The 27,477-nt window shown below is 43.8% G+C and overlaps 1 protein-coding gene across 1 annotated transcript; it reads left to right on the top strand.

Moving 5' to 3' along the window:
• The first annotated feature begins 1,444 nt into the window (after window positions 1-1,444).
• On the top strand, window positions 1,445-26,386 carry LOC140105061 (NUAK family SNF1-like kinase 1). Its single transcript, XM_072128939.1, has 7 exons — window positions 1,445-2,032; window positions 12,405-12,525; window positions 15,212-15,363; window positions 19,259-19,324; window positions 21,725-21,844; window positions 22,013-22,145; window positions 23,196-26,386. Exons 1-7 carry the CDS (start codon window positions 1,763-1,765, stop codon window positions 24,140-24,142), a joined length of 1,809 nt encoding a protein of 602 aa, XP_071985040.1. The 5' UTR covers window positions 1,445-1,762; the 3' UTR covers window positions 24,143-26,386.
• The last annotated feature ends 1,091 nt before the right edge of the window (window positions 26,387-27,477 follow it).

The raw sequence follows: 27,477 nt of genomic DNA, 5'->3' as shown, positions 1-27,477 counted from the left end.
CCTGCAGTCCTATGTAAGGTCACAGTGACATGAACCCAGAATGTGGTCTCTGCTTCTACAACGCTGTGTTGGGTTGCTCTGGATTCACCTATAATTTTATCCACATGTTTATTGCTGGGGGTCCAACACAGAATAGGGACCACCATCAATCATGTCAATACGGTCCAGTTCCCCTGGAATGACAAGTTGAGCTTGTGTTTTGTCGCCCTATTCACTGTCTATGGCAATGGCGGAGGAAACCCATCGCGGCAGTACCATAGAGAATGAGTGGAGCTAATTTATTCACTGAAATGGGACCCCCAATTCTTGTGGTCTATGGAGGTTATAGGGAGGAAATTATAATATTATCTTCGTCAGGGAAAGAAATATAAGGGAAAGAATTTAAAGGGATAGTCTACTCACAAAGCATTGGGATTGGACCATAGTATAAGGACCCCAGAACAGATCTTACAGAAAGCCTCTCAGTTTTGGGTCATACAGTTGGGTCCTAATATGTTGTGCAAATACCCCAATAAGACACATGGGCATGAATTGTGGTAACACCTGTAAGTTACACAAGGGCAATGCGTAAAGTGGTTGTCAACTTTGTTAACAAGAATAAGAGATGTTGCACTTTTCTTACGTACGCACCTACCATGGCTGTATAAAGGTGCTTATAGGGGGCACAGAGGTGGATAAATGGGGTACGGAGGAAGCTATAGGGAATATAGAGGTATCTATAGGGGATACAGAGATACTTGTACTTGGGGTACTGAGGTGGTTAAATGGGTACAGAGCAGTGGTTTTAGGAGTATGGAGGAAGTTATAGGGAAAACAAAGGTGGTTATAGGGGTACAGAGGTGGTTATCGGGGTACAGAGGTTATGGAGGTTATCTATAGGGGGTATGGAGGAGTCTATAAAGGCTTCAGAGCTAACTCTAGGGTTAGAGAGGGGGTTATAGTGGGCACAGAGGTGTTTGTAGGGGGTACAAAGGTGGTTGTAGTGGGTACAGAGGTGGTACAATGGGTACAAGTATCTATAGCTGTAGGGGGGCATAGCAGTGACAGTCACTGCTTGGTCCTGGTGTCCTAGTGGGGGCAGTGAAGGATAAGGTATCAAGTATATTGTGGACATTGGTACAAGCTGTGCAACTTAATAGAAGCCGGGATTTAAGGGGGGCACACTGTCACCCCAAATCCATTTCCTACAGTCCGTCATAGTGTATGTAAATGTCTGTGCTAATGAATCACATGGCTACAAGTAATTACAGACTGTTAAAAAGCTCAGCGCCCCCTCCAGTCCGCGTCCGCCACTGGCTACTACAGCTAATCCTATAATGTGACAACCCATCACCCCCAGCAGCTGCAGCAGCAGGTACAAGAAGTGATTATAACATCAGTCATCAGGCGGCCGGGGACGAGGCCTCTCCCACTTCCCAAATCTGTCTCCTCCCAGTCATACTATGAGAATGCAAGGCCAGGCTCCAGCTCAGTACATACTGACACCCCGGGCTCATACACACACGAGCTCAGGAGCAAGAAGAGGAGCAATGCCTGCAGCCTGGAGACTATAGCAGCTGCTGGGGGACAGATGCTTAGGAAAGGGGTGCAGCCATAAAAGACCCTGCGCCAGGATTCAGGCACATTGGCAATTAATAGAAACAACTTTTGCAAACTTCTCCATTGAAGTTTTGCTAACTGAATCCATATTTTCTTAATTTATTCGGATTATTTAATTAGTATTTATTTAATATTATCGCTGCTGATCCATCAGACTGACGCTATGACCGGGGTGACCAGGGAGGACAACCCAAAGGAAGGGGTCATGTTAGGTAACAAAGTATCAAACGGGTATAGAAGGGAAGAGGACAGGTCCCCGAGCTGGGACAGGTGTGAGCGTCACAGGGTGTCAGACGCCGCTGCGGGGTCAGGTACCGTAAAGAAACACCATCACAAGCACAGCATCAAGCACCGCTACCGGCTCCTGGAGACACTGGGAAGAGGAACCTACGGAAAAGTCAAGCGCGGGGTGGATAAAAGCACCGGCATGATGGTAAGTGACCGCCAGGTATCACTGCTTCTTATTGTCGTGTATTGGAATTTCTCATGCTGATGTAGCAGGGCTGAATTTGTAGCAGAACCTCTAGAATTGTGCATTTTGGCAGAGCCCAAAATTATTTTAAAAATCCCATAATTTTAGGGTTTTGTTAAAAAAGAGATAAGCAGCATCAGCCACCGCTGATTCACCCAATGCAGATAATGACTTCTTCTCTGCTACATATAACTATGTCTCAGCACTGCTGGATCTAGATAGTCAGATAATCCATGGGAAAATGTTTCCCATTCGCTTTGGACGGTTACATATAGAAATGTTCCTCTAATTCGGGATGGGGGGGCGATATGTCTACAGTCAGGGGGCGCTATGGTTTTAGGGCATATGTAATTGACATATAAATGCCTTGATCTTTGTTGGGGGTAACGCCTGCTGCATGATGATGATAAGCACCAATTTGGGATAATATTTTTTGAAACTTAATATCCTTCACTAATTGTAGAAAGACCCCAATAGAAACTAGGGGGTAGATAGCAGCATGGTACCCAGTCCATTATACAGAATGTCCGGTCTGGGGTCTATATTTAGGATTTTTACTAAGGAACGATGTATTTTCTGCAGACAATTCTCAGATTGCCAGTGTTTGGGTGATTATGAGCTGAAGCATCTGCAGAATGGAGCTGGAATGCGATGAGAATGAGCGCGGCGTGCGCCGGCCCCGGCTCTGCCAACTTAAATAAACTGTTTGGCAAAGATGTAAATACTGAGTCAACTGATAGCCCTGCGCCTTTCCAAATATACCAGACCCCAGAGCAGAACAGCTGTGCGGAGCGTAGATATCACAGCGGGGATGTATGTGCCAGCGGCAGCGTGTATGGCAGGTGGAAGGGCATTGTACAGCTGAGGCTGGGGGTAACACCTGAGGCTGGGGGTAACACCTGAGGCTGGGGGTAACACCTGAGGCTGGGGGAAACACCTGAGGCTGGGGGAAACACCTGAGGCTGGGGGAAACACCTGAGGCTGGGGGTAACACCTGAGGCTGGGGGTAACACCTGAGGCTGGCGTCACCCTGTGCCTGGTCTGGGTAACCTATGGTTAGAGTTGATGCCTCTGTTATTTAAAGGGGTTGTACCAGCTTCCATTGTTCTTAACCATCTTTAAAGAGGGTGTCCCAACTTTTATCGTTAGGGGGTCTAACAATCTAAACGATGGGAGTCCGACTGCTCAGAACCCCACAGAACGGGAATCCCAACTTTAATGAATGGAGCAACAAGATGAACTGTTATTGAACTATAGGGTCCATTTATAGATAAGTGAGAACAATCAAAGTGGGTTCAACTTTCAATTACAAAGGTGTTGACCCCAGCCATAGGATACCAGAACATGCGCCAGTTATGGGCTCCAGGATTTATAGTTTATTGTACCCATCTCAGTACTGGTGGTCCTCGGGTTACGTACAAGACAGGGTCCATTAGTTTGTTCTTAAGTTGAATTTGTATGTAAACTGTAATATTTTATAATTGTAGATCCAAACAAAAAAATTTTTTTGTCCCAGTGACAATTGGATTTTCAAAATTTTAGCTGTAATGGGACCAAGGATGATCAATAAAGCTTCATTACAGACACCTTACAGATGATCATTGCAGCCTGGGACTATAGTAACATCCAGAGAGGTCACAGGGGGCAGAGGGGTCCGTCTGTAACTAGGGGTCATCTGTAAGTAGGGGGCCGCCTGTATATAGAATCATAAATAAATAAGATCAAAGTACCAAATCCATAAAAATACATAAATCTTAATTCATAAATAACAAGGCAATCAATTAACCATTAAAAAATACATATCCAAAAACCACAAACATGTGGTGGGGGTCAATTCATCAAATATACTCAGTCACAATGTAAGAACAAACTGCAAGGTACATTATATGATACAAAGAGTTTTATGAATGTTACTAATTTACAATCATTTTGAACATTCCATGAGACAACAGCTTTGAAATATGCAAATGTAAGGCGAAGACAAAAATTCCCCAAAATGTGTCATACAGCGGGCAAAGGGTGCTGACTCGTCTAAACACGCTCCGCGGCTGTGCCCACGTGAGCCACCAGACAGCTGCAGCCGGAGTGCGCCAACAACCAGACTAATTACTCAGGAATGATGCGCAAATCCACAGCAACCTCATGACCTGTGCCAGGGTTGCATCAGCTGCATCAGAGTGAGACAGAGCTGCAGTACCACATACAACCTGCAGGGAGGTGTGGCGCTGTGCTCGGAAGAAATTAGCTATGTCTATACAGTATACAATTGATTTATTAATCTAGAAAGTCTGATAATTCAGCATAATATAGTGTGAGATTTTACCCCTAAACCATCGAGGACCTATTTTAAGGTCAGATGACATTTAGTAACCCATAAGTTGCAAGAAAATCACAACGTTGCTGAAAAAGGAATTTGCTTATTGAGGGATCTATAATCTGCTGTGCCCGGCCAGTAATCCGGAATATTTGAAACTTGCGCGGGTTGATGCCAGATTACAGGGACTTTGCCTCATGCAGTGTTTTTTATTGTTTTTTTTCGACAATATATTTCCCTGATGCTGAGATCAAAGTCGCCACTTTGGGTTTATCTTAGCAGCATGAGGCTTTTTCCAGTTCTCCTTCGCAGTTTTCCCACCTTTATTCTCTCCATATTCTCAGCCCAGAATGTGCTAGAAGGAATCTGAATGACCGCGGCCGCTGCCAACATTCCAGCAGAATTCCCAGAGCAGACGGGAAGAATTTTATATAAAGAAATATTGGAGTCTGAGATTCCTGGGGGATAGAAAGAAAAACGTTCCCTTTCATGAATGGTGGTCCCAGAGATGCGGCCAGCTGTGCAGATGTCACACGGACCCCTGTGAGGCGTAGATAAATCCAGATTTACAGATAAGGACACAACAATCTTGGGAGCTGTAGATACATTGTATTCACTTACATGTACAATAGAAGCATGTATATGTGTACCCCAGAGCTGCACTCACTATTCTGCTGCTGGTGCAGTCACTGTGTACATACATGACATTACTTATCCTGTACTGATCCTGAGTTACATCCTGTATTATACTCCAGAGCTGCACTCACTATTCTGCTGCTGGTGCAGTCACTGTGTACATACATGACATTACTTATCCTGTACTGATCCTGAGTTACATCCTGTATTATACCCCAGAGCTGCAGTCACTATTCTGCTGCTGGTGCAGTCACTGTGTACATACATGACATTACTTATCATGTACTGATCCTGAGTTACATCCTGTATTATACTCCAGAGCTGCACTCACTATTCTGCTGCTGGTGCAGTCACTGTGTACATACATGACATTACTTATCCTGTACTGATCCTGAGTTACATCCTGTATTATACTCCAGAGCTGCACTCACTATTCTGCTGCTGGTGCAGTCACTGTGTACATACATGACATTACTTATCCTGTACTGATCCTGAGTTACATCCTGTATTATACTCCAGAGCTGCACTCACTATTCTGCTGCTGGTGCAGTCACTATGTACATACATGACATTACTTATCCTGTACTGATCCTGAGTTACATCCTGTATTATACCCCAGAGCTGCACTCACTATTCTGCTGCTGGTGCAGTCACTGTGTACATACATGACATTACTTATCCTGTACTGATCCTGAGTTACATCCTGCATTATACTCCAGAGCTGCACTCACTTTTCTGCTGCTGGGGCAGTCACTGTGTATATACATGACATTACTTATCCTGTACTGATCCTGAGTTACATCCTGTATTATACTCCAGAGCTGCACTCACTATTCTGCTGCTGGTGCAGTCACTGTGTACATACATGACATTACTTATCCTGTACTGATCCTGAGTTACATCCTGTATTATACTCCAGAGCTGCACTCACTATTCTGCTGCTGGTGCAGTCACTGTGTACATACATGACATTACTTATCCTGTACTGATCCTGAGTTACATCCTGTATTATACCCCAGAGCTGCACTCACTATTCTGCTGCTGGTGCAGTCACTGTGTACATACATGACATTACTTATCATGTACTGATCCTGAGTTACATCCTGTATTATACTCCAGAGCTGCACTCACTATTCTGCTGCTGGTGCAGTCACTGTGTACATACATGACATTACTTATCCTGTACTGATCCTGAGTTACATCCTGTATTATACCCCAGAGCTGCACTCACTATTCTGCTGCTGGTGCAGTCACTGTGTACATACATGACATTACTTATCCTGTACTGATCCTGAGTTACATCCTGTATTATACTCCAGAGCTGCACTCACTTTTCTGCTGCTGGGGCAGTCACTGTGTATATACATGACATTACTTATCCTGTACTGATCCTGAGTTACATCCTGTATTATACTCCAGAGCTGCACTCACTTTTCTGCTGCTGGTGCAGTCACTGTGTACATACATGACATTACTTATCCTGTACTGATCCTGAGTTACATCCTGTATTATACTCCAGAGCTGCACTCACTATTCTGCTGCTGGTGCAGTCACTGTGTACATACATGACATTACTTATCCTGTACTGATCCTGAGTTACATCCTGTATTATACCCCAGAGCTGCACTCACTATTCTGCTGCTGGTGCAGTCACTGTGTACATACATGACATTACTTATCATGTACTGATCCTGAGTTACATCCTGTATTATACTCCAGAGCTGCACTCACTATTCTGCTGCTGGTGCAGTCACTGTGTACATACATGACATTACTTATCCTGTACTGATCCTGAGTTACATCCTGTATTATACCCCAGAGCTGCACTCACTATTCTGCTGCTGGTGCAGTCACTGTGTACATACATGACATTACTTATCCTGTACTGATCCTGAGTTACATCCTGTATTATACTCCAGAGCTGCACTCACTTTTCTGCTGCTGGGGCAGTCACTGTGTATATACATGACATTACTTATCCTGTACTGATCCTGAGTTACATCCTGTATTATACTCCAGAGCTGCACTCACTTTTCTGCTGCTGGTGCAGTCACTGTGTACATACATGACATTACTTATCCTGTACTGATCCTGAGTTACATCCTGTATTATACTCCAGAGCTGCACTCACTATTCTGCTGCTGGTGCAGTCACTGTGTACATACATGACATTACTTATCCTGTACTGATCCTGAGTTACATCCTGTATTATACCCCAGAGCTGCACTCACTATTCTGCTGCTGGTGCAGTCACTGTGTACATACATGACATTACTTATCCTGTACTGATCCTGAGTTACATCCTGTATTATACTCCAGAGCTGCACTCACTTTTCTGCTGCTGGGGCAGTCACTGTGTATATACATGACATTACTTATCCTGTACTGATCCTGAGTTACATCCTGTATTATACTCCAGAGCTGCACTCACTATTCTGCTGCTGGTGCAGTCACTGTGTACATACATGACATTACTTATCCTGTACTGATCCTGAGTTACATCCTGTATTATACTCCAGAGCTGCACTCACTATTCTGCTGCTGGTGCAGTCACTGTGTACATACATGACATTACTTATCCTGTACTGATCCTGAGTTACATCCTGTATTATACTCCAGAGCTGCGCTCACTATTCTGCTGGAGGAGTCACTGTGTACATACATGGCATTACTTATCCTGTACTGATCCTGAGTTACATCCTGTATTATACTCCAGAGCTGCACTCACTATTCTGCTGCTGGCGCAGTCACTGTGTACATACATGACATTACTTATCCTGTACTGATCCTGAGTTACATCCTGTATTATACTCCAGAGCTGCACTCACTATTCTGCTGCTGGTGCAGTCACTGTGTACATACATGACATTACTTATCCTGTACTGATCCTGAGTTACATCCTGTATTATACTCCAGAGCTGCGCTCACTATTCTGCTGGAGGAGTCACTGTGTACATACATGGCATTACTTATCCTGTACTGATCCTGAGTTACATCCTGTATTATACTCCAGAGCTGCACTCACTATTCTGCTGCTGGTGCAGTCACTGTGTACATACATGACATTACTTATCCTGTACTGATGCTGAGTTACATCCTGTATTATACTCCAGAGCTGCACTCACTATTCTGCTGCTGGTGCAGTCACTGTGTACATACATGACATTACTTATCCTGTACTGATCCTGAGTTACATCCTGTATTATACTCCAGAGCTGCGCTCACTATTCTGCTGGAGGAGTCACTGTGTACATACATGGCATTACTTATCCTGTACTGATCCTGAGTTACATCCTGTATTATACTCCAGAGCTGCACTCACTATTCTGCTGCTGGTGCAGTCACTGTGTACATACATGACATTACTTATCCTGTACTGATCCTGAGTTACATCCTGTATTATACTCCAGAGCTGCACTCACTATTCTGCTGCTGGTGCAGTCACTGTGTACATACATGACATTACTTATCCTGTACTGATCCTGAGTTACATCCTGTATTATACTCCAGAGCTGCGCTCACTATTCTGCTGGAGGAGTCACTGTGTACATACATGGCATTACTTATCCTGTACTGATCCTGAGTTACATCCTGTATTATACTCCAGAGCTGCACTCACTATTCTGCTGCTGGCGCAGTCACTGTGTACATACATGACATTACTTATCCTGTACTGATCCTGAGTTACATCCTGTATTATACTCCAGAGCTGCACTCACTATTCTGCTGCTGGTGCAGTCACTGTGTACATACATGACATTACTTATCCTGTACTGATCCTGAGTTACATCCTGTATTATACTCCAGAGCTGCGCTCACTATTCTGCTGGAGGAGTCACTGTGTACATACATGGCATTACTTATCCTGTACTGATCCTGAGTTACATCCTGTATTATACTCCAGAGCTGCACTCACTATTCTGCTGCTGGTGCAGTCACTGTGTACATACATGACATTACTTATCCTGTACTGATGCTGAGTTACATCCTGTATTATACTCCAGAGCTGCACTCACTATTCTGCTGCTGGTGCAGTCACTGTGTACATACATGACATTACTTATCCTGTACTGATCCTGAGTTACATCCTGTATTATACTCCAGAGCTGCGCTCACTATTCTGCTGGAGGAGTCACTGTGTACATACATGGCATTACTTATCCTGTACTGATCCTGAGTTACATCCTGTATTATACTCCAGAGCTGCACTCACTATTCTGCTGCTGGTGCAGTCACTGTGTACATACATGACATTACTTATCCTGTACTGATCCTGAGTTACATCCTGTATTATACTCCAGAGCTGCACTCACTATTCTGCTGGTTGTGTCTGTATTAACAAAGGCTTAATAGCTAAAATCTCCCAGCATTTGAACTATAGGGTCCATTTGCTCTGGGATGTGTGGTCATTAGCAGCTGTCAAGTAGGAAACTTTGAGGCGACATCCTGATAATTTTTTTTTGGTACAAAGCACTTTTATGTTTTTTTTATATTTATGTTTATTAAGTGTTTGATTGTCAGGGGTCCTGCATCTATTTAGATATAGTATAAGAGTTGTTCATAGGATGGGGTTGTTACCGTTATATTTGTGGGCGCTCTTATACAGCGTATACAGTCACTTTCCTGGATGACTCGGAGGCTGTTAGGAAAGAAAGGAAAAGTCCTGGACCATTATATCTGGGGGAAATGATTGAACTGAATGCTTTACAATAGGGATCACAAGGCGCAGAGTTATGCTCCATTTATAGTCCTGAATTCCTCATGGATGAGATGGGAATCTTGCAGAGAAGTATCTGCGCCCCTTATCACATGACCCCGGTGACGCAGCAGACGCTGCAGGAGGATATGGTGAAGTGTTCCGGAAGTTCTGAGTAGTCTGCTGTTAATGGGCCACAGATAAAAGCTTCCTACAGCTCAGAGTCAGAGATCAACATCTGTGCAGAAGTCGCTCCAGCAGTGACACCCCGGCAGCATTGCAGCACGGCCACTGGGGGCGCTATTACTGAATAATCATAAACTACCAGGTTATAATATTCAAGAACAATCCCATCAACAAGGAAGAGCGGCTTGTCATGGAGCCTATGCCTACAGATAGGGGACTATAGGGGCACCACGTCAAGAGGCGTCACTTAAAGCTGCACATAGCGGACCCCAGAATAACCCTTTAAGATGCTGTCATTGACTTGAGAGTCACACAATATATAAGTTAGCCTCCCAGCATCTGCTCCTAAGTCATCCCTCAACCTGTATTATCCGCACAGGTAGCGCCAAACCTAAAATTTACAGACCTTCTCATTCAAGTTTAGCAAAGATTTGGTATTAGGTCATCCATTAGCTCTAGTGCTCCCAGTTATCAGCCACGTCAGTCTGGGAAAGGCTTCCTATATAAACTTTTTTATGGCCGGGTTTTATTACTGCTTATTACACCTCATTAACTTGACGGATCTTTCATTAATGACATCACTGAGGATTTATATGGTGACTGTGGGTCCATAACATCGGTTATTACACCCAAAATCCTCCAGGGACATTGCCCGTCCTGTAGTCCATGATACTAAGGTGCACTGAGCGCCATTGAGCACTGCAGGACCCCAGCACCTAGGAAATTCAACATTTCATTAGAAACCCCCTATTTTCCATCTATATTCTACTACAGCTGCATAACTACAACCCCCAACATTACCCATATACATGACCATTGAAAGTTGTAGATTCTAAGTTGGACTGCACATTGCATTTTGTGGGCGCGCCCTCCAAATTTTGCTTTCTGGTGGTACAAGGGACCCCAGTCCTACGCGGAGGTGGGAGACCACAGACACCGAGCAGCGGTCACTCCTCTGCCCGTGCCCAGCTCTGGGGTGATGTATATTTAGGCATCAGGCTATTTAGTCTGGATTCTTTGCTGCCCTTGACGCACTTGGTAAGAAATTTTGTGCCAACTTCAAGAGTAAAGGAAGTCGTCTTCTCGACAAGCAGCTGCGGTATAAACATAAAGCCCTATCTCTAAGAGCCATCAGCATCTAAGGCCTTCTCACAGCTGAGGGTTTGCTACAGTTATATGCAGCCTACACCACCCTTCATACAGTACATCAACATGCTCAATCTGGAACCATAGGACTGTGTAGTCTTGATGCAACTGTAACAAATCTTCAGCTGTAAACCGGGACTAATGTTGACAAGAATGTAGCTTTTTTTCCTGGAGGTAAACAGAGATCTGGTAAATGAGAGAAGGGAATGTGTTAGAGGTGGTGGGGGGGGGGGGGGGGGGGCAGGTTTTGTGTTGATGTGACAGGGTGTCCTGGTGTTTACTAAGCTGCTGCTGTTTACAATGAGCTTGTGACCAGACAGGGATTGCAAAATGAGGGTAAAATTAGAACCAGGGCCGGCATGACGGTGATGATGTAACTGTGTGGTCTTGTGGTCTGGCACCTGCAGAACCCCCTGCTCCAGTGTACATGTATACTGGGGATCAGCACAGGACAGGACACTCTCATGTGTCCATCTAATATATAAAGCTATGTGTATGTGTGTATGTATTTATGTATGTGTGTGCGTGTGTGTATGTATATATGCATGTATGTATGTGCGTATGTATGTATGCATGTGTGTATGTATGTATGTATGTATGCATGTGTGTATGTATGAATGCATGTGTGTGTATATATGTATGTGTGTGTGTATGTATGCTTGTGTATGTGTGTATGTATGTATGTGTGTGTGTGTATGTATATATGTGTGTGTGTGTGTGTATGTATGAATGCATGTGTGTGTATGTAAGCATGTGTGTGTGTATGTATATATGTGTGTATGTATGAATGCATGTGTGTTGTATGTATTTGTGTGCCTGCTAAAGGAATCTTGCACTGAGGAGAGGTGTCCGTCAGCAGACTCGCCATAAATCATTACATAGCAAATATATTTGATACTGCAGAAAAAACCTGGGGTGCAGATAGCAGAACCCCCAGAACTTTCACTTCACAACTTACTAATAAACCGGACTCTTGTGTTAAAAAGTTTTCTGAAATCATTTATACTTTATAAGATCTCTGCTTGCTGTCAGTACGTGTGAATGTCCTCTTTGGCCTAATACCCCTTAGAATCTGAACTCAAATGACTTACAATTTACTATGTTTGCAATCTCTAGGCTCCGGATAGTTTACTACAAGATATCGTTGCAGATACAACATTGTACTTTATGTTGTGACGTTTACATGGAAGTGTCTAGACTGGATACAATTGTAGCAAACCTCAGCTCTGTACACAGAGATGTTTTCCACTTGTATATGTAAACGTAAAGGTTTCCAGCAAACTGAAAAGAACTTTTAAGACCTTTTCATTAGCAATAGACCCTCTGGGTAATTACTTTGTTTTGCTTATTTTAAGGTTGCTGTGAAATCCATTCAAAAAGACAAAATCACGGATGAGCTGGACCGAGTCCATCTGCAGCGAGAGATTGAGATCACAGCCCTGCTGAAACACGAGCACATCATCCAGGTCTTCGAAGGTCAGTAACGCCCCGGGCGCATGTCACAGAGTGCGTCACCGGCCCAGGATTCCCCCGCCAGCATACATCCCTCTATTCAGCTGGATTAAGGGGTTCAATTGTTCATGGAGGCTCATGTCTGCCACACCAATGGTTCAAAAGTGCAGCACATTCTTACTGACCTCTACCCAAATTCTTTGACTTCTTATTGAATTTTAAGGAGTTTTACAAAAAATATTCCATAATTGTGTTACACTGGTCTAGAGCTACAATGACAATTTACCAAGATCCACTTATCAGACCCTCATATCTATATATAAGATTCAGTATCTGCCTAGGATCTGGAACAAACAGATGTGAAATGCCAAGATTACATCTGCCACCTGACACCTGGGGGTTTAAACACACACATCCCCATCAGTCACTGTTCTTACATATTACATAGAATATGTACTCTATGCTCCTATGTACAAGAATATATTTACTATAATACTGCCCCCTATATACAGGAATATAACTACTATAATACTGCCCCCTATGTACAAGAATATATTTACTATAATACTGCCCCCTATGTACAGGAATATAACTACTATAATACTGCCCCCTATGTACAGGGATATAACTACTATAATACTGCCCCCTATGTACAGGAATATAACTACTATAATACTGCTCCCTATGTACAAGAATATAACTACTATAATACTGCCCCCTATGTACAAGAATATAACTACTATAATACTGCCCCCTATGTACAAGAATATAACTACTATAATACTGCCCCTATGTACAAGAATATAACTACTATAATACTGCCCCCTGTGTACAGGAATATAACTACTATAATACTGCCCCCTATGTACAAGAATATAACTACTATAATACTGCCTCCTATGTACAAGAATATAACTACTATAATACTGCCCCCTATGTACAAGAATATAACTAGTATAATACTGCCCCCTATGTACAAGAATATAACTAGTATAATACTGCTCCTATGTACAAGAATATAACTACTATAATACTGCCTCCTATGTACAAGAATATAACTACTATAATACTGCCCCCTATGTACAAGAATATAACTACTATAATACTGCCCCCTATGTACAAGAATATAACTACTATAATACTGCCCCCTATGTACAAGAATATAACTACTATAATACTGCCCCCTATGTACAAGAATATAACTACTATAATACTGCCCCCTATGTACAAGAATATAACTACTATAATACTGCTCCCTATGACCAAGAATATAACTACTATAATACTGCTCCCTATGTACAGGAATATAACTACTATAATACTGCCCCCTATGTACAAGAATATCACTACTATAATACTGCCCCCTATGTACAAGAATATAACTACTATAATACTGCCCCCTATGTACAAAAATATAACTACTATAATACTGCCCCCTATGTACAGGAATATAACTACTATAATACTGCCCCCTATGTACAGGAATATAACTACTATAATACTGCCCCCTATGTACAGGAATATAACTACTATAATACTGCCCCCTATGTACAACAATATAACTACTATAATACTGCCCCTATGTACAACAATATAACTACTATAATACTGCCCCCTATGTACAAGAATATAACTAGTATAATACTGCTCCTATGTACAAGAATATAACTACTATAATACTGCCTCCTATGTACAAGAATATAACTACTATAATACTGCCCCCTATGTACAAGAATATAACTACTATAATACTGCCCCCTATGTACAAGAATATAACTACTATAATACTGCCCCCTATGTACAGGAATATAACTACTATAATACTGCCCCCTATGTACAAGAATATAACTACTATAATACTGCCCCCTATGTACAAGAATATAACTACTATAATACTGCCCCCTATGTACAAGAATATAACTACTATAATACTGCCCCCTATGTACAAGAATATAACTACTATAATACTGCCCCCTATGTACAGGAATATAACTACTATAATACTGCCCCCTATGTACAAGAATATAACTACTATAATACTGCCCCCTATGTACAAGAATATAACTACTATAATACTGCCCCCTATGTACAGGAATATAACTACTATAATACTGCACCCTATGTACAGGAATATAACTACTATAATACTGCCCCCTATGTACAAGAATATAACTACTATAATAATACTATAATTACTATTTTGTAGATCTCATGAGGCTATCAGTACTGTAGGAGTGGGAACAGGGATGTGCTCTCTTCTGAGACAGTGAGACCATGACAAATTTTACCAGCAGGGAATGATGATAACTTTGAGGTGTAAAACTGTATTTCACAGTCCTTGACAAACCAGAGCGCTGAGTTTGGTGGAAGTACAATACACGTCTATGAAATTACTGAGTGTCACGGATGATCTTTTCAAGTGAAAAATACTTCTTGATCCATCCATGAACAGATCTTTGCATTGAAAGTTTACGTTTTATAGGTTTCCCTTAGGGGCTGCGATATTATAGTATAAGACAGTTGTATACATAGTATTTCTCTTACATTCTATGAGGGTAAGTAATGCACTGGGTTAGATGCAGAGGGGAGTGGAGGGGATGCAGCTTCAGTTTTCTTCTCTGTGAGTGTATACAGTGAGAGGGGAGATAGAGCTGCGGATAAGAGATGTTGGAGAACACAGATTATAACAGATTTTCCTCTTCTCCTGCAGTGTTTGAGAGCTCGGATAAGATCATCATCGTCATGGAGTACGCCAGCAATGGAGAATTGTACGACTTCATAAACAACAAGCACCAGCTGCCGGAGAGCGATGCCCGCAGGTTCTTCAGACAAATCGTCTCCGCCGTTCACTACTGCCACAAGGTAAACACGTTGGGAGATGTCCCGCACTACACAGTTATGTCACAGGAGCTTTCATGTGTAGTGATGCCTACAGCACATTGCTGACAGCTCCGCTGGTCACATGATGACGGATGATGAAACTGTCAGCATGGAGGGTAACTGTCACAGCCGGACCCCCTGATTTATGTCACTGGGGGGGGGGGGTCTACTTGTTCAGATCTTCATGTTGTACTGGAAATCAGATCTATATGCAATGACTCCATGGGGGCTTATGCATTTATACCATAGCCAATCAGAACAGACAGAGCTGGCGTGTAAAATTTGTGGTTATCGATTTGCACCCTAAAAAGAAAACATTAGTAGGTCCAAGACCCATACGGACATGTATATTGAATGGCAGGATGTAGGAGGTGAATCTTATTTTCCAAATAAGCAGATTTTTAATCTTTAATGACCTTAGCCGGGTCACTTGAGGACGAATGACATCTATCTACCGAAATCTTTAAATTTCCCTTTAAGGGGTTGTCCACTTTAAGCACATTCCAGCAAATAATTGATATTGTGTATTTGTGTAAAGAAAGTGACACATATTAACAATATACTTTTATGTATCAATTCTTTACAGTTTTTTCTAGATCTCTGCTTGCTGTCATGCAATCGGAAGCTCCATTCTCTACTTGCTGTAGATAAACACGTAGCTGTAATATAACTGGCCTTGCACCTGTGTGACATCACGTGACCAGCGACCGGTGTTCATCTACAGAAAGTAAAGGATGAAGCTTTACTTTACAGCAAGCAGAGATCTAGAAAAATGGTAAAGAATGGATAGAAAAAGTATATTGGAAAATGGAAAATTGTATAACTCTTCATTACACAAAAAAAATATTAATTATTTGCTGGAATGTGCTTTAAGTGAACAACCCCTTTAATACTAAAATATAAAAGTGCTGAATAGTATAACGTCTACAATGTGCGCGTGGTACTTCATACTATAATACCTATAATAATACTATACTGTAATAGGAAGTTATGGCTGATTCCTTCCAAAAACAGCTACTCTCCTGACCATAGGTGGTGTGCGGTACTGCAACTAAGCTCCATTCATTTCTATACAGATGAGTTGCAATACCGGCACCAACCATGGTCAGGCGCTGTTTTTGGTCAAGAGCAGCCATGTTTTCCTACCCCTGATAACCTGTTTGGGGCATTTGCCCCATTCACATTGGGGACCCCTGCAGGAGCTGTGGGGCCCTGACTTTAGCAGCCAATCACAATGATGTATCGGATATGGGATGTAGTGACCAGGAGGCGTCTGCTTTACATCTGAGCCTGAGGATGTTTTCGACTCCAGATTTAAGTCCCCGGACCATGAAAGAGTCTGAGTTTATAGAAGAGACGTGTGAGCGGTGACTCAGCCGTATACAATGTACCTGCACCGCCACCGCCATGTGTGGGGATGTATATATCATGGCCGGTGGCCCAGGAAAGTTTATTTCGGGACTCGGCCCGGGAGGAATTTGTGATTGGATTTACCCAGAGTCGAGGAGACCACAAGCCATAGGACCCACCAAGAAGAAATATTCATCATCAGCCGGGTCACTTCTCCAGGGTTTACTAGATCTCCCTGGTCACGTGATGTCACACGATGACCTAGGATATACACAGGTGGCATCACATGACCAGGGATATAACGAGTCGTGCACCTGTGTGACATCACATGACCAGGGATATAACGAGCCGTGCACCTGTGTGACATCACATGACCAGGAATATAATGAGCCGTGCAGCTGTGTGACATCACATGACCAGGGATATAATGAGCCGTGCACCTGTGTGACATCACATGACCAGGGATATAATGAGCCGCGCACCTGTGTGACATCACATGACCAGGGATATAACGAGCCGTGCACCTGTGTGACATCACATGACCAGGAATATAATGAGCCGTGCAGCTGTGTGACATCACATGACCAGGGATATAATGAGCCGTGCACCTGTGTGACATCACATGACTAGGGATATAATGAGCCGTGCACCTGTGTGACATCACATGACCAGGGATATATTACGAGCCGTGCACCTGTGTGACATCACATGACCAGGGATATATAACGAGCTGTGCACCTGTGTGGCATCACATGACCAGGGATATATAACGAGCCGTGCATCTGTGTGACATCACATGACCAGGGATATAATGAGCTGTGCACCTGTGTGTCATCACATGACCATCCACGGGATGTAAACAGTGAAGCTCCAAATAAAATAACAGCAAACAGAGATCTAGAAAACTGTAAAGAATTGATAGAGAAAGTAAAATTGAAAAAAATTGTAAAGCTTTCCATTACACAAACAATATCCATTATTTGCTGAAAGTGGACAAGCCCTTTAAGGCTGCTCTGTGATTGGTCAACCAGTTTCCTAACTTGCTTTCTAAAGAAATGTTGTTCGGCTTGGCCTGTTTTGGTCTATAAATAGTTGAGGGATGAGATGGGACTTCCTAAATATAGGAACTTATTTATTGCTGAATTTGAGGTTTAGTTTTTACTTCTTTTCTATTTTTATGCTTCTGCTGAATCGTTGGTTGTTTACCTGTGAATCATCGCACACATCCTCCTCTCTGTCTCTCTGCAGCATCAAAGGGAACCCGTCAGCAGTTTTGACCATACAGACTGCAGACAGTGTTATGTATTGTCCCTGGGGAGATGTGTAATCAGACCTCTGTGTATGGTGTTAGTAGCAGCAGGACTGTGATATATGGATTTATATTGCAGGATTGGAACTTCTCTGAGTGCACTGTGGAAGTTTCCTCACACTGCTGCGCTCTCTGCAGTCAGTGTTAGACATTGTCGCTGGACAGATGTGTAATCCTGCCTTGGTGCATGTTGTTAGTAGCAGCAGGACTGTGAAAAATGAATTTATAACCGAATGGAAGAGTTTAACACATGACAGCAGGGTCAGACTACACAGGGTTTGTTTGTAGTCTGTTACCACGGAGACACATATACACAGTTCAGTTAAACCTTCTCTCTTATCTCGTTACAACACGCTCAGCACTGCTACATCTGTAGTCCAGGTTTGGGAACGTGTTTATATCTTTGCGGACATTTGCTTATCTGGAATTCTTGTCCATTTTAAGAGGTTTAGCAGCCCCCGTCTGCCGCTGTCTAGGGAAACATTACTGCGGTCTCCGGGGGAACCTGAGTGTTTATCTACAGCGACTTAGTCTTTATTTCGGTTTCCTCTCCTTTCAATCAATAGATTATGGCTCCTGGCAGAGACCACGGGAAATAATAAACCGTCTGACGCGGATAATAAATCGTCCTGCGCCGGTTATGGAGCCGCCGCACATCATAAAAGGATAATGTTCCAGCTCCGATATATAGTAACAGCATCAACATTCCGGCCTAACAATAATTGTACATCACAACCAATCAGAACGCAGGTTACAATTCTCATACTGCTCTGGAAGAATAAAAACTCAGCTCTGATTGGTTGCTCAGAAAATTAAGATAAATGGGGTTGTGGCGCCCCTGGTGAGGACAGTGATGCCCCCGGTCTGGACTTAACGTTGTGGTCTCTTCAGTATTCCGATCCCGGAAAATCCCTGAATTACACTTTATTTCCATTTTATAATCACATCTATTTTCTAAATTTAAAGGGATTGGTCAGGATTGGATTCTTTGTTCCAAAAACAGCGCCCCACCAGCTCATGTCCTTTGAGGTAGGCTGCAATACCAGGCACAGCCTACGGACAGGTGTGGCGCTGGTTTCTAAGAGGAAACCCTCAGGTCACAGGGAATTTTTAATAATCTTGCACCAATCGTTATGTCATATTTTTAAGATTTTGTGAAATGTTTTTACATTTTTGTTATTATCAGTAATAATCCCGTTACTGTATCTTTATTTTCAGAATGGGATTGTGCACAGAGACATCAAGCTGGAGAATATCCTCCTGGATGAGAACCTGAATGTCAAGGTAAAGACCTCTTACCCCCAATCACATCACAATCAGGGGGGACACCACCCAACTTTCCTAGAAACGGATATAACAAAGAAACGAGGGCCTAAGACAATGATTGGCCAATGACTGGAGATTATTTGGACTCCCGCCTCCTGTTACAGCCCCCTATTCTGTCCATGTTTTTGGGTCCTGCTCCCTATTCTGTCCATGTTTTTGGGTCCTGCTCCCTATTCTGGCCATGTTTTTGGGTCCTGCTCCCTATTCTGGCCATGTTTTTGGGTCCTGCTCCCTATTCTGGCCATGTTTTTGAGTCGCTCCCCTATTCTGTCCATGTTTTGAGTCCTGCTCCCTATTCTGTCCATGTTTTTGGGTCCTGCTCCCTATTCTGTCCATGTTTTTGGGTCCTGCTCCCTATTCTGGCCATGTTTTTGAGTCGCTCCCCTATTCTGGCTATGTTTTGCGTCCTGCTCCCTATTCTGGCCATGTTTTGAGTCCTGCTCCCTATTCTGGCCATGTTTTTGAGTCCTGCTCCCTATTATGTCAATGTTTTGAGTCCTGCTCCCTATTCTGGCGATGTTTTGAGTCCTGCTCCATATTCTGGCCATGTTTTGCGTCCTGCTCCCTATTCTGGCCATGTTTTTGAGTCCTGCTCCCTATTCTGGCCATGTTTTTGGGTCCTGCTCCCTATTATGTCCATGTTTTGCGTCCTGCTCCCTATTCTGGCCAGGTTTTGAGTCCTGCTCCCTATTCTGGCCATGTTTTGAGTCCTGCTCCCTATTCTGGCCATGTTTTTGAGTCCTGCTCCCTATTATGTCCATGTTTTGAGTCGCTCCCCTATTCTGGCCATGTTGTTGAGTCCTGCTCCCTATTCTGGCCATGTTTTTGAGTCCTGCTCCCTATTCTGGCCATGTTGTTGAGTCCTGCTCCCTATTCTGGCCATGTTTTTGGGTCCTGCTCCCTATTATGTCCATGTTTTGCGCCCTTCTCCCTATTCTGGCCATGTTTTTGAGTCCTGCTCCCTATTCTGGCCATGTTTTTGAGTCCTGCTCCCTATTCTGGCCATGTTTTTGAGTCCTGCTCCCTATTCTGGCCATGTTTCTGAGCCCTGCCCCCTATTGAACCCAGTACGTTGTACGAAGAGCAATCCTGTGCCTTGGGGTTGACTCCATTCACTTGATGTTGGTGGATGATCTGAGTGGAGTCCACGCAAGACCTGAAGCTTTTGCATCAATTTATTACATATGTGGATGCAATAGGGGGTCACACAAAGTGCCAGGACAAGGAACCTCATCAATGTTATCCTAGCTGTAGTTATACTACACAAAGGCGCTGAGGCCTTCCAGGAACCAAGGAGACTCTCCAGGCACCCCCTTCCCCAAAACAAACATTCACTTCTGCCAAAAACTTCCCAATCTTCCACCCTCCAGACGCGACTATCACTTGCAGGAGGCCGGAATGCTAATGGAGTCTGTACGGGACGCCCTGCCAGCGCCTTAATCACCATGTGCGCTTTTAGCAGATGATAAATTGTGGGAACAAAGTATCCGTCCCCGGAGCCAAAAATTAACCTATTTTCCGCATATCGAAAGAACTCAAGTGCGACCAGGCAGAAATAGCTGAAAGATTCATGGGATGGGCTAAAAATATCCCCAATCTGCCACTGACTAACATCCTGCTGGTGCATTGGCCTTTTATGGAAGGTACGGCAGGTCTAACATTGCACAGAAGAATGACGGGAATGTCTGTGTTTTAGTATCGCACGGGGCGGGGGGAAAAAAAGCGTTTAATTGGATCCGTCTTCAGCGATTCATTCTATTCCCGACATATCGCAGGATGTATGAACATTCCTGGAATTGCTCTATCAAGGAAACAATCCGGATCCTTTGTGTATTCTCTCCTGGTCCTGTTGTTGTTGATTGGTCGTGTAAGCGGCAGAGCGCGAGGCACATGGTCACCGGCAGCCGCCTTGTATAAACCATTCATTTCCTGTTGCTTGTACATCGCTAACATAGTCTGCAGCGCTGTACACAACCTGTTACATTAGAAAAACATAGCTGCTTTTTTTCAAAAACAGCGCCATTCCTGTGCACAGGTTAGGTCTGGTATGACAGTGTAGCCTTGTTTATCTTAATAAAATTAAACTGCAATGCCGCACACAACCTGTGAGTAGATGTGGCGCTATTCTGGATAAAAATCTTATTGCACTAGTCAAGCGTTCACATGCACTCTGAATAGGGGGGTGGTCCCAAATAGAGGGGAGGTGTACCCCCGAGCCAATCATGGCCACGGCTAGTAGCAAGGGGCCTCAATTTGTGTCTTTTCGTCTGCCAATCCAGCATCATGTCCGGGTTATGTGTGTGTGGCACTTTCTTTCCCATCTGATTTATGGTCTTACACGTCTTTTCTAATTTTTAGCTCGCAGACTTTGGACTCTCAAATCTCTATCACAAGAACCAGGTCCTGGAGACGTACTGTGGCAGCCCCCTATATGCATCTCCAGAGATTGTCAAGGGTCTTCCATACAAGGGACCAGAGGTAAGGACCATGCAGAAATATATGTGTCACCACTTAAAGGGGTATACTTGTTTTGTGTACCCTGAGTTCAAAGCATGTGGACCCTGCACTTGCTTTTGTTACAGCAAAGCTTCTGACGTTGCTACTTTGACCACTACTACTCCTAATGCCTTGTCTTGTTGTGTGCAGGTGGACTGCTGGGCGCTCGGGGTGCTGCTCTATGCACTGATCTATGGGAGCATGCCATTCGATAACAGCAACTACAAGACCCTGGCAGAACAGATTGGCAGCGGACAGTACAGACAGCCCCCCCACCTGTCAGGTCAGTGCCCGATGTCTCTGCTCCTCTGTCTCCTGAGATTGATGCCACCGCTGCAGATTTACTAATCTCTCTGCTATCAGGACTAAAAATTCACCACATTTATCACAGTGACTGGATAGTAAATGTGAAGGATTTTTTATACCGTCTCGTACAGCTTCACGCTACTTATTAACTGCTCCAACCCAGGACCGATGACCTGATAGTAGAGATAGCAGAGTATGTGGTGCTGAAACTAATGGCACTGATTGCTCGGGAGTTGAGATGAGAGGACCCGCAGTGGCGTAACTAGAAGCTGATGGGCCCCAGTGCAAAGTCTGTGCCAGGCCCATGACTATAATGTATGGTGTATAGTAATAGTCTTCTCATATGGGAAAGTGACACCATAAGGGCCCCCTAAGCCTCTTGGGCCCAGGTGCGACCGCACCCTCTCCACCCCCTCAAGTTACGCCCCTGCCTATAGGCGGGTTTGGCTGCTTGACCCAAACTTATTGCCGAACGCCCCTAGAAACGGATGATGGCTATGATTTGCCAAGGGGACAGACATCCCCCAAATGGGAACGCAGAGAAAAAGTGAAACTATTTGGGAATCAGTAGAACGACCCCTCTTAAAGCGTGACACTGAGTTTGGGGGTTCATTGTATCTTAAATGAATGGAGCGGATGGTCAGACATGTGCGGTCTACTCTATGGGTCTGACAGTAATAGTCAAGTACAGGGCTCCTCTATCTCTGCCAGTGCTATACGGTAGAAGAGAAGAGCAGGGCAAATGTGGAGGCGTTGGCTCTGCTCACTTTGGGGTACAATGGACTCCCATTCTTGAGATCTGTGTGGGTCCTATTCAATGGCTGGACAAAGAGAACCACATTTCTTACAAATACAGCTGGTGACAGGTACCCGTAGAGCCCTATTCTTTAAGCTAAAATAGTTTCCCTCCCATCCCCATAAAATCAGATTTATCCTGGAATAATGTGATATATCACTTTAATGTTATTAAATTCTTAATCTATTCTTAAGGAAGTTTCTCATGATAACGATTGTCTTCTCTTTACAGGCGCCTGCGGGCTGATCGACTGGATGCTTACAGTCAATCCTGCCAGGAGGGCCACCATCGAAGACATAGCCAATCACTGGTGGGTTAATTGGGGCTACGACACTGTGGTGTGTGATTGTGACCTGGTCCCTGAATGCCAGTCTCCGCTCTTGGCTCGCTACATTGAGTGTCAGAACACGCCGAGTTTCCAAGGAACACAAAAAATACATTGCAAAACACAGCAAGGGGAAGATGACGAATTTGAAGTCTGCCTGAGAAAGTCCAAAAAGGAGAACGACATCAATCACCCCCAGCAGGAACCCGAACTTATTGTTCCCAGGCAGAAACCAAAAGGGATCCTGAAGAAAAGGAGCAGCTTTGACAGTTCTTTCTTTAACTCCACTTACTCAGAAAACCTGTCTGAGAATCGCTTGGATCTCACCAGGGAGACGCAGACCACATCCACCTACGAGGCGCACAAGTCAGTCAATATCCAATGCACTTTCAACATGCCGAAAAAAGGCATCCTGAAAAAAACCTACGAGAGGGAATCGGGCTACTCGTCTTCTCCCGAGAGGTTATTAATCTCAGAAATCCAAAAGACCTACCTCACTGTACCCGAAGAGAAGGCAAGGTATGACAGGCGCTCGAAAAGGAAAAAGGGCATCCTGAAAAAGAACGGCCGCTTCTCCACCAGCTTAGACCTCCCCGCAGACTGCACGGCCCTCCAGCTGTCAGACTCCATGGAAGAGCTGGTGACATCAGATCCCCTGAAGAGCCCGAGCCGGCCATCCAGCGTCATCAGCGATGATAGTTTCCTCTCCAGCGATTCCTTCGACCTGCTCGATATGACTTCCGATACAAAACCTCAAATTTTCTCCCCAAACTCAAGGAATCATTGCTACAGTTCTGAAGAAGATGACGTCTTGACCAACAAACGGGTGGAGGCCGTTTGTAATAAACTATAACACGCGGCTTCTTGATGGAGGGACAATGATGAGGAGGAGGCAACAAAAACTGAAACACAATTGAAGTTTGCACATGTCCAGAGCTGCTCTGGATGAGACTCTGCTGATAAGCTGTATATGTGGCGGTTGTATTATATTAGAGAGATCTGTATGTTGCCATATGGTAAATTACACTTCACATTGTCTTAAATCTATAAAGTGGATAAGTAAAGTCCGATCTACCCTAAAACTGTATGTCAGACCCCACAAGGAGACTGCATTAGTATCATAAACATAATGGGGCACATTTACTAAGAACAGTGCAGTGTGTATTATGTGCAGTGCCCTGTGTAGAGTGCAGGGGGCGCCAGATACAGGATTCTTCATGAATCTGGCGCCCCCTGCGTTGCCCCGACAGCAGTTTGCACTAGAAAGTATGTGCAAAGTCGGCCAGAAAACTAGCACACGGCCCTTAGTAAATATTACCCACTGCCTTTTTCCAAAAAACAGCACCACTCTAGTACAGGGGAAGTGCCAGGTATTGTACCTCAGCCCCATTCACTTCAATTAGCCCAGCCCTTCTAACTCACTACTGGTCCTACACATGTACTGTGCTGAGGCAGGAGTAAATTTTGGGTTAAGTTGACACATATTTTTAGGTAAATTATAACATATTTGTTGACTAAAAAGATAAAAGACCCTTGTGTAAGACACAGACTATGCAAAGCTATGGAGAGATTTGGCTTTTTAAAGAAATACTGAGTCATTCATGCTGAGAGGGACCGCTCTGGGGGCGCACAGTGCGCCAAAATTCTGGTTAATGTTTGGAAAGGTCAAATACAGATGCCCTTATTTGAGTGGCCCTCAGTATGCAGTTTGCTCATGTGCTCCCCCTAGTGGTGGTTTGAAAGAAAGGAAGATTTGGTGGCTGTCCCACCAATTACACTTATACTCTATCCTGTGCATAGGGGATAAGTGTCGAACCTCCAGCAGTCAGACGTATGAGAAGCCTTCAAGTCATATAGAAACTTAGCACTGGTGTCAAACATTGCTCCATTCCCGTCTATGGGACTGCAGAGAATACCCATAGAAGTGACCAGAGCACAGTCTGGCCATGCGCCCCCTGGCTCCTTTCACTGGCCCCATCCTTGTGATTGCTTTGATGTCCTGTTCCTTTCTAGTGAATAGAACATAAGAATTATTCCAGTAATTTGTCCAAATCCAAAGGAAACTGTTCAACAAATTGTGGAAGCAGTGAGCCGGAGAGAGGAGCCGGTCTATAAATAACGGGATTAACATCCACTCAGTCCTGTCCTCAGACAAAATCATAAAACAATGGATCTGTATAAGGAAGTGAAAGGGAAACAAGACGCTGGCACGGAACGGCATCACCTTCATTACATAGATTTAGTCACAGGCTTAGCAGCCCCTTCTATGTGCCAAGGAAACATGTGATACTCCAGTCACATCCAGAGCTGCATTCAGGATTCTACTGATTTCTTGTTCCCAGGTAACAGATTTATAGGGATTTAGTATTCCAGGATTTAAATATTGATCATCCATTTGTAGAATAGGTGTACTCAATATCGCATTGGAAGGGGGTCGACACATTGGAGCTACAGTGCACGGCAACTACACACTGTACAGCCCTGAGCTAGAGACAGAGGAGACCAGATCATGGGATTGACAAGTGATAGACGTCCCCCGATCTGTCTGATAGCAAAGTGCCGGGAAAATCATAGTCTGTTTTCAAAATAATTTTGTTGCTGCTTTGTAGGTGACTAGAGTAAAAGTACATTGGAACATACCAAAACAGTCACAATCAGATGAAGTCATCCACACATGATGCTGATACTTTGTATAAATACACACAATTACTGGGCAGAAAGGAATAGAGCAGCAGGATTGTGAAAGCAGCTTGAAAGGCGATTGGAGAAAAAGATAAGACCTAACTCAGACTCTGCAAATCTGAAAAGTAAAGAAATGTTACAGTTACTCAACTTGTTATTCCAAAAATAACATTGAGCAATACTACGACTTTTTCTTTGCACAAAACAGGAAATTCTTGGCTTGAGTCTTGATTAGTTTTGTGACAATAGAGGGGACAATTAGAGGCAAAAATGTATGGAATCCCATGAATGTGTCACTACAGACACAACAAACTGGGCAAATCATTGTATAGACACAACTAAGACCACCTTTAAGAGAAGGTAGACCCTCCATACTAATTCCTAGGACACCCCTTTAACACCATAGCTGTGGGATTACTCCTCTAATATGCTTAAGGTCGCCCCCCTAGGGCATGCACATGGTAGAGACGGGACAGGTCCACTGCAGTTTTGCAGCATTGCTTTTTGTAATAATAAAATACTTTGGGTTGTGTTGATAAAATTACAACCTACTGAGCCCAGGGTGGTCCGGCTGCTGCTACTTTTGTGACTAAGTTTAGAAGGGTCCTTCATAATAACGATGATCCATATTTCTATATACGCGAACATGCAAATTGGATGTTAAAGGTAAATTTACAGTAAAGCCCTAGGGGGCGCCGTGTGGCACTGCTATGATATGCTATGGTGAGTGGCTATGCTATGGAGAGATTAGCAAAACTGACGGGAGGAGAGTTTCAGACACATGTTGCACTTTCCTTATATACTGCTCAGATTTTACATTAAAAAGGGACCGCCATGGGGGTCTAGATGGACCCTAAATTCTGGTTCACCTTTGTAATTGTCTCATAAAGCCTTTATTAAAAGTGTCTTAAAATGAAAGGTTTGGGAGTAAATGAGAGGACAGATGGATTTCCCAGACACATGGAAAGATATGGAATTGCCTTATTCAGGTAAACAAGTGCAGTAATACTGGGCATAGCCCGCGGCAAGTGTTTCTTTGCCATCAGCTGAGCTGCTTGAGCCTCTAGTGATTATCTAGATTCTGTAGGAATGAAGCTTCCCTTACCTCACGTTACATGTTACTGTAGGTCCCCTGGTTCTGATATTGCAGCTAAGCCAAGTGACTGTGCTGCAGGACCACAGACAACCTGAAGACGCGGCACTGTTGTTATATTGTGGATCTGACAATGCAGCTTATAGCTGTATCTGCTGTTGTAGGAAGACGTCGTAAACCTTTTCACCCTTAGGGGGCGCTGACATGATGCGTTTCAGATGCATTTTTGAATGCAATAGGGAAGGGTTTGGCCAGAAGACTTTTATCGCACTCTCCACATGTTCTGGAATGGGCAGCACGTCTTTTGTATTATTCACATTCATTCCCAGAACGCGTTGGGTTTCAGTGGAAAGGTATATACGTGTTCTGCCCAAGCCCCTCCCCGTTGCATTTGAGTTGCAAGTAAAAACGCA

This window comes from Engystomops pustulosus, chromosome 10 (genome assembly GCF_040894005.1).
Source record: "Engystomops pustulosus chromosome 10, aEngPut4.maternal, whole genome shotgun sequence".
NCBI classification, from domain to species: domain Eukaryota; kingdom Metazoa; phylum Chordata; class Amphibia; order Anura; family Leptodactylidae; genus Engystomops; species Engystomops pustulosus.
This window is presented reverse-complemented; position numbering and strand designations above follow the sequence as displayed.